Consider the following 17,716-nt stretch of genomic DNA (forward strand, 5'->3'; position numbering starts at 1 on the left):
CACCAGTGTCGTGCCAGGAAAACTGAATTACCTCTATCTGAATTGTCTTAGGAAGATTCTGAAGATCACCTGGCAAGATAAGGTCTTTTCTGAAGCCTTACTACCAGACATTCAAAGTCTACTAGAGAGAGGACAACTCTGATGGGCTGACTACCTTATTTGAATGCCAAACATATATTTACCTCAAAGACTGTTTTATGGAGAATTCACACAAGGGAAGTATTCACACAAAGGTCAAAAGGAGCAATACAAGGACACTCTCAAAGTCTTTCTAAAGAACACTGGAATAAATTGTGAGATATGGTAGGGCATTGACCCAACACCATCCAGCATGGTGTGCCTGCATTAAAAATGGCACTGTGCTCTATGAGCAAAGCAAAATTGTAGTAGCTCAAAACAAACGAGATATGCAAATTTAGGGACATTTCCACACCAAAATGTTTTTTTGGATTATTTGTGCCCATCCTGTGGTAAGCCCTCCAAGCTCTTATTGGTCTGATCAGCAGTCAGACACATTATACCCTACCCTGAAATAGGATGTCATTTTTGTCCACTTTGAGCACAAAGGACAACAACCATCATGCCTTCCCCAGTGTTAAAAAGACAAGCTCATATCTCTTCCCCTTCCCAGTTCAAATCTTTGATAAAATCTATTAATATTTGTCATCACTTTTTCCACTTACTGGATTCTAAACTTTCAGTCATCTGCCTTCCTATTCATCTGAAACTGCTCCTTCCAAAATTACTAATGATCTTTTAATTGCCAAATCTAATGTTTTTCTCATTTCTGATCTTTCTTGTTCTCTCTGTAGTTTCTGAAGCTATCACCCTCCTTGACTATATACTCTCTCCTCCCTATGGTTTTATGATACAATTCTCTCTTGCTCCTTCTCCTACCTGTATGACTGCTTTTTGCTAATCTTGGCTAGATTTTCATCGAAGTAATGCTCACTAATTTGTTTCTCTATCCTTTTATTCTCCATACACACACACACACATATACACACATATATGTGTGTATGTGTATGTATATCTATATGAATATGTGCATATGAATATACTATCCATATATATCCATGGATATATGTATTTATACATATATTTATATCTTGTATTTATATGTGATGGACAGCTAGGTGGAAGTGAAGTGTTCAGTCTAAACTCCTCTTTGTGAGTTTAAATCTGACCTAAGACACTTATTAACTGTGTGACTCTGCACAGTCTGTTTGCCTCATTTCCTCATCTATTAAATGAGCTGGAGAAGGAAATGGCAAACCACTCAAGTAACTTTCCAAGAAAACTCCAAACAAGATTGTGAAGAGTCAAACGTGACTGAAAAGTACTGAAGAACAAAAATTTCCACACACACACACACACACATACACACATACACACACACATATATATATAAATATATATTTTAGAGGAAAGAGAATGAATTTATAATGAATTTATAAATTCATCAATACATCCATTCGAGATATTTAAAAGGTAGTTGGTAGTATAAGACTGAAGCTCAAGAAAATTATCCAGAACTGATTATACAGATCTTGATTTCATTAGCAGAGAGTTGACAGTTGAATCCATGGGAGCTGATATAATGTATGTGTATATATGTTTATATTTTAACATATATATATTTATATATGTACATATATAAATATATATAGATATAGATATATATAGATATATAGATATATATATATATGAAGAGACGATAGGCTGGGAAGTTAGGTTTAGCTGTCACAATGAAGCCAACAAGGATCGAGTTCATAAGGTAAATGAAAAGATGAGGACTGAATTTGATGGCATCAAAGGTTCCTTCCAAGTTTAAATTCATGATCTTATAATCCTAGAAAATATACTATCCTTCAGAGGAGCAAAATACAACCTTAGGAACTCTCTTTAAACAAGGTGTACTCTTGTGCACATGTTAAAATTATACAAGCTCTTAACTTAGATGTATCTGTAGAAAAACTTCCATGCTCCATAATGAGTGATGGCCTTTTAACCAATCTCAAAGCAAGCATAACATAATATAATATAACATTTACACAACATAGAACATGTTTAGCTAAGATGTCTGCCAAAATCAAAAAGGATTTCCATTTCAGAGTTAAAAAAAATAGATTCCTATAGTAGCAAGGTTTTTTTCAAAAATTCCAATTCACCTATAATATCATACAAAACATTGTATCACAGGACACTATCAAGCCTTCTCAAGGAAATACATAGTAATTTGTTTTCCAGTTCAGTTTTTTAAATTTTTGCCAGGAAATGGAGTTAAGTGACTTGTCCAAGGTCACACAGCTAAGGCAGTATTAAGTGTCTGAGGTCAAATTTGAACTCAGGTCCTCCTTATTCCAGGGCTGGTGCTCTATCCACTGTACCACTTTGCTGCCCCTGATGTGTAGTAATTTGATAAAAATTATGTCAATCAACCACACAGAATAAACAGAGAGGAAGAAAATTTTAAAAGATCAGATAACATGAAGTTAGATGGTTAGTCTATTGTTTGCATATAGATCTACAGCTACAAATATAGTTTTCTGAATGGCTGCTACATGTAAATAGGTTTAATTTTAAAATTAGTTTAAATATTACTAATTTAAAAGTATTTTTTAAATAGGATAAAAACAAATCAGACATTTTCACTTTCAGCAAACTGCATTTGGCAAACTGGATCCCAAGTTGCTTAGTTAGCAAAAGTTTCAGTAAACTACCTTTAGCTGACAGTGAATAGACAAAAAATGCAAGCTTCTTGAGGTCAGTAGAGTTTTTTGTTTTCATTTGGGTGGGGGGGTCTTTCTGTCCCTAGTCACAAGTACTATATCTTGCATATTATGATAGATTCATATTACATATTGCTGAATTGAATTGAGAAAGAAAACCATAAGGTTATTGGTCTTGAGAAAGCACAGTGCCTTCTCTCCAGATTTTTTCACCAAATTTGACAGAATGGCATCAGATGCTGAAAGTTAGACCCAAGTTGTTTCTCCTTTCATATGCAAAAAAGGATAAGGAAATTCTCAGAGGAAGAACTGAAAACAAATGAATGATAATCTTCATATTAGAGGATAGAGATCACATTCCACTTTTTCTGGATCCCAAAACAACTGCCTATCTGATCCCAGGCAGGGTTTGGATTCTTTCTACTGTCTAGATAGAGAAAACTGAAGTCTAGTACTCAATGTCACATTGGGAACAAGGAGCTTAAGAGCAAGAGCCAAGATTCTGTGACCTGCCTTCCTGTGTCTGCTTCTTACTATGAAACCCAGCCCCACTTCACCTTATCACCAACCCCTTTGACTTTTCCCTTGCTTCTTCTCCTCACCTCTGCAGACAGGTCGGTGATCACTCCAAGCAGCAAACATGTCACTCACTTTCATGCAGGTGATCCTTTTAGATCCTTGTAGGTCATAGCCCTCATTGCAGGTAAATTGGATGCTTGAACCTAACCTGAAAAGACAGTAAGTTGACATGACATTTGTCTCGCAGGTGAACTGTCTTGCCCACTCCCCATTCTTTGTCTTTCCCAGACACTTTCTTTTTCTTCCTGAATAAAATTCACAGTGAACAATTAAAGACTCTTTCATCTATCAGTCCTGAAATTTTCTATTTCATTTAGACTTCTATAGACCATTCCTTTATATGGATTTTATGGGAATATTTTGGTTGGGGTAAGTTAAAAGTCATCTTGATGAACAAAACAGAAATTGCCAGAAAAGTAAGATTAAATATTGATTACTGCTACTAATAATGGGCAATTCAGCTACAGTGCATTTTAAATGAAAATTGAGGACTCAAGGAGACTCACTCAATAATTGCAAACTTTAGTGGAGGGGAAGGAAGGAGGGAAAGGAGCAGGCCATAATTTTTTTAGATTCATTGTGACCTAGAGTCTCTTCCTACACCTCCAAGCCAAATATAAACTGCAAGAACTCCTTGAACCCCACATTTAATGCAGTGAACTACTCTCTAAATGGGCTCAATATAGTGAACTAAGAGTGACTAAGGAATGGAAAAAAAGTTCAACAGGGATTTAGTAAACATCTTGAACATGACTTTTTTCCTAACTAAAGATAGGAAATGCTAGCCTTTATAAAAGACAGCAACAATTGAATACAATAACAAATTCCATAATCATTTCTTGCATCTGCTCTAGTCACCCCTATTCCCTACTTCCCCAGGTTTACCAGACACCCTGAATGCAAAAAAAAGGAATCCAAATGTAACTTACCTAAAATCTGAGCCTAGTCTTTTGCCCCTTTCTGGAATACCAGGGTCTGGACACATATTATGTCCTTGGGACACACCAACCTGAGTTACTACAAGGCAAAAAACAGTACATACAAAGATAGAAAATCATAGGCAACACTAGTCAGGCAATAGTCTCAGTGTGGGTAGATGCAGTAACAGAAAAGACCTGCTGCTTTGGAGGCAGAGGCATTGTTAGAAGCTGGGGTTGGGGATTGTAGCACTTGCAGACTTTGAGATGTGGGAGACACAGGAGATTTACCTTTAACAAATAAATCTCTTTTGACTCTAATGAAGTTGAGGTTGGAATGTGGCAATTTCATTAGGACACAGAAACAGGTGATCCACATTGTAGAACAGCTACCCAATTTCCTTATTCTATGATAGGGATCAATGATAAAGGATTCTACCTTATACTAAGGGGCAAATGAAAATTATCCCTTAGAAAGTCTTGGGGTAGTAGCCTGTCCCCAAGTCCTGCCATCCCCAGATGGAGGTCCAAATCTATATAAGAGATGGCCCTCAGCCTCAGCCCCCAAACAGACACAAAAATCAAACAAAACAAAGTATAAATATGCATGATTACAAATAATAAAGAAGGTAAGAGATAGCAGCCTGAGATCCTAAAGAAGGCTAATTAGTTTGAATATGGAAATTTCTTCCTGATAAGTTCCCCACCCCAGATATTGTCCACTGTCATGGCTAACTAAATAATACAAGTAATCAGTACCTCTCACATCTGTTAAATGGCACAAGTACAAATGTAAACATGGATGACTCTAACTGGGATGAAGGAAGATTAAACATGATAACTTCAATTTCATATTCCACCAAAATCTCATGCATAGTAATTTTGATCAAAGTGACAACTTTCTCAAACATTTTTCAAAAATGTATTGTGATTTCATTTTCTTCTATAGCCTAGGTAAGGTTAAGATAAAATGGATAGCTAGCTACTGATGCTAGGCCTAAAGAGAGAAAGGCAGAAACACACAGTCTCAGATACCAGTAAGCCCTATTATACTTATTTCATGGCAACCACCATCCCCATTGACCTGATGGAAGGAATCTGTGGCCTTTACATGCCATTGTGTAGAAGGAGGGGCAGAAATACAAGTATTTAAAAGAGAAAAAGATAAAGTTTGGAATCCAGTGACTTGCAGCACCTGGGCAAATTACACCAAGCCATTCTGGAGAGTAAATTCTTCTGAATTTACTTCATTTCAATATACAGTTCAGTTTCATCTTCTTGTAGCCTGTCCTCTTTTCTATGGCAACCAGAAAGTGAAGAGCCCATATGGATCAGCATTTTTCCTAGCTGGTTCTTTGTTACACAAAGTAGCACTGACCTCAATTCATGGCAGCTTTTAAAAGGGGGAATTGGTAGCCACAGTCTGTAGTCAAAGGGTCTTGGCAAATCCAAAATTCAAAGAGCAGATTTTTTTCCAATATATTTGGAGGTCAGAGAAGAAGAAATAAGTATTTAGAGGTGGACATATACAACCAAGAAATGTGAGTCAGGTCAAAGACCTCTCTCTGCTCCCATAGAACTGAGCAGGCAACTTGGGCCTCTGAATATTTATGTGAGGGGAAGATAGCAAACAGGCCAAGGCCACTCCAGAGCTAATTTTCTAATATCCACAGGCCATTACTATCTCAGGAAGGGTGTGGGTAGGGGGGGATTGGGGGAGAGAGACCCAAATGTGTGGAGCAGGATGATAGGGTGTCAATTAGACAGCTGTCCAGATAGACCCTAAGCATTTAAACAGTTTCCTATGATAAGTAATACAAAGACGAACAAGGTGTTTCACTCCCAAGAGATCTATGGAAAAGCCTCTAAAAGGCAAATGCCTCTCTTCTGAAACTACGTGAGGAGCATATGAGCAGTATTAAATAGCCAAGTCTCATGCAGAGCTGAAGCTATCACCAAACACAGGCTGGAGAGTAATGACAAGCAAGGCAAAGACAGTCTAGTAGTGCAGTGAAAGACTGGACAGCTAGCACAAGCATAATGAGACTGGAGATCAAGGGCAGCAATCTTGAGTGCAATCTTATGTAGGCAAGACTGAAGGGCTAGGGGAGGTAATGTGAAGCTAGAATGCCAACAGAGGCAATATGAGTCTGGAGTACAAGTGTAGACCATAAGAAGTTAAAGAGTCAGTGTAGAACATGAGACAGGAATGCTAATGAAGATCATGTAAGGTTGGGGTGTGATTTCAGACAAATTCTAGTTTAAGATCACGTGAGACTGAAGTACTTATGTAGACAATATTTTAAACTCCATGTCAGACAGCAATATATCAGATAAAGATACATGTTTAGAAAAAAAAGGATCTGAATGATCAGAAAAACTTGGAAAAATTGGATCAAATGAATGTTAAGTCAACTAACAAAGGTTATTTTTAGCAACAAGGATTTAGTCTAACTGGGTTATTACCTAGTATCTTATCCTATAGAAAATACAAAAATTTCATAGCTATTAATTTTTCCATTAATTAAGACCAATGATGCAAACTGAAAAGCTATCCTTCTCTCTCTCTCCCCCCTCCCCCATAGAAAATATAGAACTGTCCCTCCCCATGACAAGTTGGATCAAAAACCCTTCACAGCAGTCTCTAGATGTTTCATCTCCCTCTCTTCATATACATTATATATATATACATTATATATATATATATTTGAAATTAAGTTCTCATTCCCACCACAGTGTCCTACACTCTCTATAGATTCATAGAAAGAAATAAAATATTCCAAACAAGAGTATTAAGGTTAAAATGTCATTTAAAATCACAATGGAGGGGAAGGAAAGAGCAAGGAAGAGAGAGAAGACAACCCATTTTGAGAACTGTGTGAATTTGTAGGCATTTTCTAGTTATTAGCTATCTTTATAAACAAATAATTACATCTACTACACATGAGATAATACATATACCTCCAAGTGATATATACAAAAACTGTCATTTTCCTACTATAGTCTAGGAAAAAATTTTCTCCCCCACTTTGCCTTTTTTTTCTGTCACAACCCTTCAATCTCCTCTCTACAAGCCAATCTGATGCCAATCATGTAAGAAATAGGAGATAAGGAAAACCTACCTACAATCCCAAAGTACAATGCCATTTTTAGATCTGAGTGCCCTCCATCATGAGAAAGGCTAAAAACAGATTAAATTTTAGAGACATTTGGTTTCAAACTATCTACAAAAGTACAGAAACTTCTATTCTGGTTCTCCCCTAGCCCAGCTATTTACCAAGATAAGGCAGAAGACAGCTTAGAAGAGACCCCTGTCACAGCAACAGACATGCAAGGATGGAGTAGGGAGGAAAAGGAGAGTGTATATCGTCATACACTTTACCCTCAACTCTGGCTTTTAATAAAATGGCAGGCAGCAGTTTTCCCTTTTACTACTAAACCAAAAAATAAAATTTAGACATAGCAGCCTGGAATCAGACATTCTTCCTATGGTGTTGTCTGCTATTCACCAGTTCTTCTCTTACACAAATATTCAACAAGCTTTTGCACTCCAAAATGAATTTATACAGGTTGCCAGGGTAACCATGAAACTTAAATTTTAATGAACTATTTACACTTTAAATTACAGATGGAGGATCCTTTCTGGGTTTTGTCAGTTACAACTTTACTTCCCCCAATTCTTTGCTTAGTAAGGAAGTAAAAGGAAGAAGGAAATAGGAGGAAGGGAAAGGTGAAGCTTCATGCTATCCTCCCCCGCCCCAAACTCCCCAGGGGTAAGGAACTACTACATCGAGCAGACAGTTCATCATTGTTAAATTTTGACTATAAAGAATTACTCTTTCAAAATAAAAGAAAGGAAAATTTGGCTAGCAGAACTCACAACCTGCCAAAATGAAGGAACCCAAAGTCCAGTTTTCCTCAGTATAAGACAAATATTTGCAAACATCAGAATCTCTGAGGCAACTATATTGTCTATGACTATCAAAGAGACTATCAAAATTTCTGAGAAAAGTGCTCTGGATAGGCTACAAATAAACCACTTGTTTTACAGTAAAAGGTTTCAAGGGTTAGGGTAGAAGAATGGTCTCTCTAGAACATAATTAAGAGAAATAATGTGCTGAACAGGAGACTTACTCCTTTTCAAGGAAAGTTTGAGATATTTTTTCTAAATCACCTCTCAGATTAGCAGAGGATTTTTCACTCTTTTAACATACTTTACATTAATTATTACACTGAACCAGCAGTACCCAATGAGTTATAAAGGGCCAAGACACTACCTCTTTACACATAAAGGAACTGAAGCCTGAAGAGATGAGAATACTTTTCCAAGGTCACACAAATAAAAAACTAAACTAGACAAAGAATTAGAGTCTCAGGAATTCCAACCCACAGCCTTTTTCACTATATTCTTGGCTGCCAGCCCAGTATTTCCATACTTGGGTCACTGAATTTCTTTATTAGCAAGAATCACATCTTATCTAAATTTCTATTTCTCTCAGAATCTGACAGTCTCTGAACACAATAGGTGGTAAATAATTTTTAATTGAATTAAATGACACTATAGTGCATCTTTACAATCCCTAGGAAAGCGCAGATTCTTTGTTTAGCTTTGCTTCAAGCTTGAAATAGCCCAGATTTAAATGTATTAAGAAAGGTAACTAGCAAGACTTAGAGCAGGAAAGCAGTGAGCAGATGCATGGATCTCTAGCTCCTGCCCTTGGTCCAAGAGTACCTACTTTTCTGAATACTTAGCCACAAAGATTTTGCTTTTAAGAGTATTATGTGAATACATGAGAGTGAAAGAAAGAGAAAATGGGGGAAGGGGACTGTTGGGGAAACAACAACAGAAGAGGGAAAAGTAGAATTAGGATAGAAAAAGAGAAATGAAGATATGGAAAGAAGGTAACTATGAGGGTGAGAAAGGGGAAAGAAGGAGAGAAGAGTAATACAGCTGAGAGAAGAGAACAGAAGTAGGTGAAAGAAAGAGGAGAGGCAAAGGGAAATAAAGGGCAAAGTGTTAAAGAGGAAAAGAAAAAGAAACTTTAAAGAGGGGAGGAAGAAGGAAAGAAGTTGAAAGTAGGAGAGGGATGGAGAGAAGAGGGAAAGAAAAAAGTAAAGGGCAGGAGTAGAAAGGGAAGAGAAGATCAGGAAGTGAGAACAGAAGAAAGAATTAGTGAAGCAGAAGGAAGGGAAAGAAAAGAGAGTAAGGGGAAAAAATGAAGGAGAGAAAAATATTGAAGGAAACAGATAAATTCACTGCAGTCTACAGAGAATCAAAAAGTAAATAAGACAAAAGGTCCCAAACATATTATCAGCTCAGCTTTTCAGAGAAAAATTTTTTCCTCTGAGAACTGGAAATCAACATCACAGACCCTCCTAGAATTCAGGCTGAAATTTGTGTGTCCAATTATCTCTCTTTGCTCTTCCTCTGAAGAAGCTCCTTTGCTCAGGTATCCCGTTTTGTTGTTGTCATTTAAGATGATTCTCAGACCATTTTTCAGTGCTGAGATCCTATTCTTTCTTACCTACATAAAGTTATCACCAACCAATGGTGATGCCCAACCACAAAGAAAAGTCTAACTGAGGCATAAATTCAGTATCATCCAATATCGCTTCCTTCCTCCAAGCTATCCAGGTGCTCTCTATCATGCCTTGGCAAAACACAAGAGCTGTAGATAAGAAACATCTCGGGAACTCAAGATGGAGAACTCTAGAACAAGTTCTAAAATCCCCTGCAGACCTCCCTTTCTCGACCAAGAAAGTGATACATTGGATACTTAGTACATAGCCTACATAGAGGCCTTCTCCCCTAGGCAGGGAATGGTCTCATAGCCCTATATGCTAAATGGAAGGTGAAAGGCATGAAGTTTATGGTTCAAATGAGGATACGATACTGACTCTTCACAGTCAGTGGGTATAAAATGAGATAAACCAATCAGTCCTATCCTATCCTACTCTGGGGAGCTATAGGAGATATGGAGGTGAAGAAAAGATGTGTCAAGTTTGGGAAGGAATAATGTGGGCATGCAGGGGTCACAAAGTGGTGAGGAAACATTATCTACCATGCTGAGGATTCCAATTGCTAGAGAGGAATACTAAGAGAAGGTAAGAAAGCATCAGGAAACCTTGGTTGATTTTAAAATGCAAGTGATTAAAATTTTGGAGGGGAAAGGAAAGGAATAGAAGGGGAAGGAGAAGAAAGGAGAGGAGAGAAGAGGAGCGGAGAGGGAGGGGAGGGGAAAGGAGGGGGAGGGGAGAGGAGTGGGGAAAGGAAGGGGAGAGGAGGGAGGGGTAAAGAGAGGGGAGGGAGGGAAGGGGGAGGAGAGGAGAGAGGAAAGGAAAAGAAGAAAAAAGAGAATAGAAAGGAAAATAGAGAAAAGAAAAGAAAAATTCAGAAGCAGAGAAAAAGAAGAGAACATGTAAAAGAGAAAAGAAGGTAGGAGAGGAAACCCAAGGGAGAGAAGGGAAGAAGGGAAAAGTGGAGGGTTAGTCAAGGAAAGAGCAAACTATTCCAAGATATAAATCCCCAGGCCCTTCTTCCCTCAATCCCTCCTAGTGCCATCTCCCAAAGTTAGTATATGTTTGTGAAGAGAGCACAGAATAAAAGGTGATGTAATAATGCAGAAAAATTTTAAAAGGGCATCTTAGCATTCCACCAAAAACCAAAGAGGAGTACCATGGCTCCAGGAAGACCAATATCTACAATTGAAAACACTAGCAGCTCTTGGATCAAGAGGCTAGAGAACTTACAGACAGATGTCTTCTGGTTATTATCTTTGCTGGGCATCAGCTTCACTCCTCGAGATTTCAATTCGATTTGCTTCTTGACTAGAAACAGTGGGGGAAAAAAGAACAGTTTAATTGATTACCAGCTTAGGGGTTGAGAAGCTAGATTATTCTGCAACACTTAGAGAATTTACTTATAAAACAAGAATTTCACAGTAGCATCCATATTTTGCCCTGGGTTGACTTAGGATCTCTTAAACTAGTAGTTCATCAAGGGCAAGGTCTATGACTGAAAATGAGCATTTAGCATAGTATCTTGGTAAGACTGTTAAGACTTGGAATCAAAAGTCATGGATTCCTAACCATTTCATCAATTAGCAGTTTTATGACTATAGGCAAACCATTGAACCTTTCTGAACCTCAGTTTCTTCATCTCTAAAATGGGAATAATAGCAATTATAATACTTTAAGGTACAGACTGAAGATCAAACAAACTAATATATATGATAGACTTTGTCAACCTTTAAACACTTTGATACATATCAGCTTTTAACATAAATTTTATTTAACTTGCTATGCACATTGTCCAGAGATAACAGACTTTAAGTATAGGTAAAGCAGGAAGTCATTTAGTGATGATCTGGAGCCAAAGGGAATAATCCATCTCCTTCACCTACCAGTCCCTGATAATACTGCCCAATTACAGTGTCAAATCTTTGGTTATGATTATTTCCTGGCTCCTATTTTTAAATGCAAATGCCCTACTCCCTCACACCATCAAGCCCTTCAATCTAAGCTTCAGGGAAACAAGAAGGAGTTAAGGCAGGTAAACTTTGGCAGACTGGATGAAATAAAAAATTAACAAGCTGGTCCCCAGGCTACTTCAAAGAGAGGAGTAGTGACCATATAATGACCCATTGTAATCACAGAGTATTCAAAAATGGAAGGGAATAGATCAAAAGTAAAATAAAAAATGCTAACACTAGGTAAAGAGCAATCTTAGAGACTTCTGCCTGGCAAGAGGCAGCAATTATACATCAACAACAAGCATTATGCTAAGCACTAGGGATACAAAATCAAATGAAAAGCAAAAAACAGTCCCTGCTCTAAAAGAGCTTACAATCTAATGGATTGGATAATATACAAATAATTACATACAAACAAGCTACACAGAAGACAAAGTGGAGGTAATTACAGGAAGAACGGCACTGGCATTAATGGGAAACGCTAGGTTGTAGAGGGTGGCATTTTAGCAAGAATTTGAAGGGAATCAGGGAAGTCAGTAAGGTGAGAATGTAAGGAAATAATTCTAGACATAGGGAAGAGCCAGTGAAAATGTGCTAAGTAAATGGATTGTTTGGTTCAAGGAACATCTAGGAAGTCAGCCAGAGTCACTTGATTATATAGTTTGCTGGAAACTGGGAAAAGAGGAAAGTAAGGTGTGAAGAGACTGAAGTTGGAGGGGGCTGGATAGTAAAGAACTTTTAAAATCCAGAGCATTTTATATTTTATCATAGAGGTAATGGAGTCTTTAGACTTAATTGAATAAAAAGATGATATGGTCAGATCCGAGCTTTAGGAAGATTACTTTGACAGTTGAGTGGGCAAAGAACTGGAGTAGGGACAGATATGAGGCAGAGAGATCAATCAAAGGTTTTGCAAAAATCATGTGATCAGGACTTGAACCAAGATAGTGGCAGTGCCTGAGTATGTAAGAGAGTTCATACAAGAGATACTGTGAAGGTAGAATTGATAGAACTTGGCAAGGTATTAGATATGGGTGGTGAGAGAGAATGAAAACACCTAAATGGTAAACCTGGATGAATGGTAGACTAATTGCACTCTTTACAGTAAGATGGAAGTTTGGAAGAGAGAAAAAAATAATGAATTTATTTGCGCTCATGTCCAATTTAGAGTTGTCCAATAGGCAGTTGAACCTAATAGATTAGAGGTAAGGAGAGAGGTCAGGGCTGGTTAAGTATTTTTTTAGAGTAATTAGCCATACCAAACCATACATGAAATCAAGAGTAAGGAATAATCAAAGGCAAAACACAGAGATAGCTGAAAATTCTAACTCTTTTTTAATTGAAATTTTATTTTATTTTTCCAATTACATGTAATTGTAGTTTTTCAATGTTCATTCATTTGCAAATTTATGAGTTCCACATTTTTCTACTACCCTCCCTTCCTTCCCTCCTCCCATGGCAGCAAACAGTCTGGTAAAATTTGTACATGAACATTTGTACTTGTCATAATTACATATTAGTCATTTTGTGAAAGAGGAATTTAAACCAAGAGGAAAGAAAAACCATGAGAAAGGAAGGAAAAACATAAGAGAAGTTTAAAAAAAAAGTGAACATAGTGTGCATTCAGATTCCGTGGCTTTTTTCTCTGGATGTGGATGCATAATCCATAGCAGGTCTCTCAGGGTTGCCTTTGATCTCTGAACTCTAGAGAGGAGCTTCATCCATCACAGCTTATCATCTCACAATGTTGTTAGTGTGTACAATGTTCTCTTGATTCTGCTCCCTTCACTCAGCATCAGATCGCGTAATTCTTTCCATGCTGGAGAATCCTAAATCTTAACCCCTGTTTTTGAATCTCTGTTGCAATTCTAGGATTTCTACCAGCTCAGTTGAAGTATGCACTTTGTCGGTTTCCCCTTAGGAGAATGGGTTTGGGGAGTTTAATTAATCGTATTTGTCTAGGACTTCTGCATTGGTGGATTAGGACAGTTTTATCAACAATGACAAAAAGTATAGCTACCAGCTAGGCTCAATTACTTGTTGGTAATAGAAACATTCTACATTCTCCTGTCAGGAATCGTGACAAAAAAACTGGGCTTTTACCACGTATTACTCAGCTCAAATCTGCTCTATACCTGAAGCAACAACCAAAAAAAAAAACCTAATAAGATGTCTCTTTGGGGGAAAAATACAGACTCTGAATAATTCTGTGACTGAATCATAAAACTCCTTACAGGTTTATTTCTCAGTAAGCTCTGTTCATCTTTACTGAATATATGATGAAATTAGTTCTATCCACACTCAGTCACTTCTCCTTGATATGCATTCAAATCTCCTTGAAAAATGTGTGTTACTTCAGTGAACCCTGATATAGATACATTATCAAATAGAGGTCATTAGGGAAGAACAATTCAAGCAGAGATAGCTACTCTGAAAGCTACGTGTTTTCTGAATAAGGGCTGAACTTGGGGATAGATGAAGCTCAATGCCAACAAGATTTTGATAGGAACACCCAGCCCACAAGGGAAAATTGCAAGGGACCCAATACCTGATACATTCATCTTAGCTAAATATCTACCATAAGGCAAGAGAAAGAGTTCACATCAAGACAGAAAAAGGAAAGCAACTACTGACCAGGACAGAGAATTAAAACCATAATCTTCACCCAAAATGTGTTTTGTTTCTCTAAGGGTATGGTAGGGAAACATCTACTCACAGCTACTCAGATGAAAGGCAGGCTATTCAAGTGCTCCCAGAAGAGAGATCATATAGTAAATGGAACTGAAGATTTTGTTGTCAAAAATGAAGCAAGCAGAGGTGAGGTAAGAGAGCCTCCAGGCCTGAGAGACTGCCTAGGTAAAGGCTCAGAGGAGGGGAATGAACAGTTATGATTAGAGAATCTCTAGCACTGTTAAGTCTCAGTTTTCTCATTTGTAAAATTAGATCTATTCTGCTCATGTGTGAGGGAAAAATTAGATAAGACAAATAAATTACTTATTAAGTTGAATGTTATTGTTATTAAATATAGGAAATAAATAACAGAACAGGGGGTTTGTGGAGATACCTTCATTGAGTTAGTATTCTCCTTTAAGATGAACATAGCTAGACAAAAATAAAAATTCAGGTAGGCAGAGAAGATTGTGTGGGTCCAAATATGACTGAGTTGATTATCCAAGAATCCCAGGTTTTTCCAGTTTCTCAATACTGGAGAAACACCAAGGACCCACCAGAGATGCCTAGGCTCAGACAGGATCTATACCTGAAGCAGCAACTCAAAAAAACCAAATAAACAAAACCCCCTTAGGTTTTTATATACAATGTTTGTTCACATGTCTTCCCAGGATATATCTAAGTGTCTTCTCATAAATTTACCTACAATCCAGTACTTTTTTTATTTTCCCTGAAATATGTGCATCTGGGCCATAAAACTACACACAATGAGGAAGGACAGTTCAAGGATCTATAAAGAAACATGGCCATAATCTACACCATACCTAAGGGAAACTATGATTAAGTTACATATATAGGAGACAAAAGACCTCCAACAACCAGAAGCTCTATTCCTTTGCAAAAGCCCTCTCCACGTGCTCATTTTCTTCTGGAGTCTGTAATGTACTGAGGAAAGAAAGCAACACAGTCTTTTGAGGGGATGTTTGAATAATATTTTAGTTTTTTTCCCCAATTACATATAAAACAATTTTTAACATTCTTTTATAAAATTTTTGAATTCTAAATTCTCTCCCCTCTTTCCTGAGATGGCAAGCAATTTGTCTTTTGTTAAGGTTTGTTCTTACTATAGCATCTTAGAAAAATAGCTCTTTCAAAAAACTGAATTAAGTTCAGCTTACAAACCAGCATGATCAACTTGGGGGAGGGGCTCACTGGGATCTGTTATGAGAAGCACAGTTTGAGAAGGGAATTGATGAACTGGAAAGTATCAAGAGGCATATTGGCCAAACTGGTAAAGAGACTTGAGTCTATGTCATATGAAAATTAATTGAAGGAACGAAGAAGTTTAGCAAGAGGAGAAGACTCATGGAGGATGATGAGGGCCATGATGGCTAGGTTTGAGCATTTGAAAAACTGTTATCTGGAAGATGGATCAAAGAGATTGTTCTGTATGGCCTCAGAGGATATGACCAGAATAATTGATGGAAGTTGCAGAAGCAAATTTATATTTGATAAAACAACAACAACAACAAAGTAGAATTCTCCAAAAGGCACTCACTCTGTCACTCAACAATCATTTAGTAAGAGCCTAGCCTTTGACAGGCTCTTTGCTAAGTCTTGGGTATATGAAGAGAGATAAAGGCAGTCCCTGCCTTCACATTGGAGCTCAAAAGGAGGGGACGCAATGTGCAAACAATTATTTGTGTGTGTGTGTATGTGTGTGTGTATACATACATACACAAAAAATGCATCCCAAGTAAATTGGCAATAATCTCAGAACAACATAATATTAAGAGAAACAGCAATAGTTTTCTAACAAAAAGTAAGATTTAACACATTTTTGGGGTTTTTTTGCAAGGTAGTGGGATTGGATGGCCAGCTGGGACCACACAGATGGGTGGTTTTGGAGTGTCTGGGGTGGGATTTGGGATCAGGTTCTCCTGCTCCAGGGCTGGTGATCTGTCCTCTGCACTATTTGGCTGCCCCATTGCGCACTTCTGAGGAGGGACAAAGGGAAAAGGAGAGAGGAAATAGAATAAATGGGAGTGGGAAGGAATGAATGGAGGGAAATGTAATCAGCAATAGCAAGTGTGGTAAAAAAATATGGAAGCAACTTCTCTGATGGACTTATGATAAAAAATGCAATCCACTCCAGACAAAGAGCTGATGGTATCTGGATACAGATTGAAGTAACAATTTTTATCTCTTTCTTTTGTTTTATTTTTTGTGAGGTTTTTCAACTTTTGTATGGGGGGGGGAATTATGCTTACCCTTACACCAAGACTATTTTAATAATGTGTAAATACATTTTAAAAATGTAAAAATAAAAAAAATTCCAAATTTTTGGAATTCCAAATTCTCTCCCTCCCTTCCACCCCAAGAAGAGATCATCTAAAACACGTGTACTTCCTGAAAATCATTATAACACAAACAAAAAAGCCTTGGATAGCACATTTCCAGGAATAATAAATAAAAGCTACTCAGATCTCTTAAAGATGAAAATAGTAAAAGTCTTCCTGAAAGAACCTCAAAATAAGATTTTTAAGAATGTGAAAACCAAAATTCAGGGTTTCCAGGGTCAAAGAAAAATTCTGCAAATATCCAGAAATAGTATTGAAAAGCATGTTCTAGATTATATAAGACTTGACAACTGCCACAATAAAAGAGAACTTAAAATATATATTCCAAAAGGCAGAAGATAATCAAGAATAGAATAAGAGTTAGAATCAAGAATAACTTATCCAGCAAAATCGTCTACAAAGAGTATATAATTCTCTACAAAGTAGTTTAATTCTCTATAAAGAAAAATCAGATTCTTAAAGGATACAGAGGATTTTCAAGCATTCCTGATGAAAAGATGAGAACTAAGTAAATACTCTGGAATCGAAATGCAAGGAGACAAGAGAAATATATGAAGGAAAACAATTTGATCATTTGAAAGAGACTATGTGAGGATGCTTATAAGTGACAAGTGTCTTCTAATGGATCTAAGGTCTTCAAAGGTCACAGAGAAATTTAAACAATACAGATAGAGGACTTAAAGGGTCACAATGTGATTTTAAAGCTTGAAAAGAAGGAAAGGTGATTTTAAAAAAAGGAGGAAGGAAAAGGAATCCATTCTTCACATAATAAGGGTCCCATGAGATAAGTATAAAAAGCTAGGGTGATCAGATACCCCATGAGCTTCACTTTCTACAGAATCAGAACAAATTAGATGAAACAGATACTCACATAGACACCAATACTTGCATGTGCACACACACACACACACACACACATACACATACATACACACTACACACAGCATGCTGAAGAAATACACTGAATTAAAAAAAGAGAGAAATAG

General features: G+C 37.2%; 1 protein-coding gene across 1 annotated transcript in view; it reads right to left on the reverse strand.

The window, feature by feature from the left end:
- Positions 1–17,716, reverse strand: part of LOC141508065 (CUB and sushi domain-containing protein 2) — a 619,633-nt gene that overhangs the window by 414,541 nt on the left and 187,376 nt on the right. The window contains exons 5-7 of the mRNA XM_074216347.1: positions 10,979–11,056; positions 4,241–4,328; positions 3,335–3,459 (exon numbers count right to left, since the gene is read on the reverse strand). Coding sequence (XP_074072448.1) covers positions 3,335–3,459; positions 4,241–4,328; positions 10,979–11,056 — 291 coding nt within the window. The remainder of the gene's footprint in view (positions 1–3,334; positions 3,460–4,240; positions 4,329–10,978; positions 11,057–17,716) is intronic.

Source organism: Macrotis lagotis, chromosome 1 (assembly GCF_037893015.1).
Source record: "Macrotis lagotis isolate mMagLag1 chromosome 1, bilby.v1.9.chrom.fasta, whole genome shotgun sequence".
In the NCBI taxonomy this organism is placed as follows: Eukaryota; Metazoa; Chordata; class Mammalia; order Peramelemorphia; family Peramelidae; genus Macrotis; species Macrotis lagotis.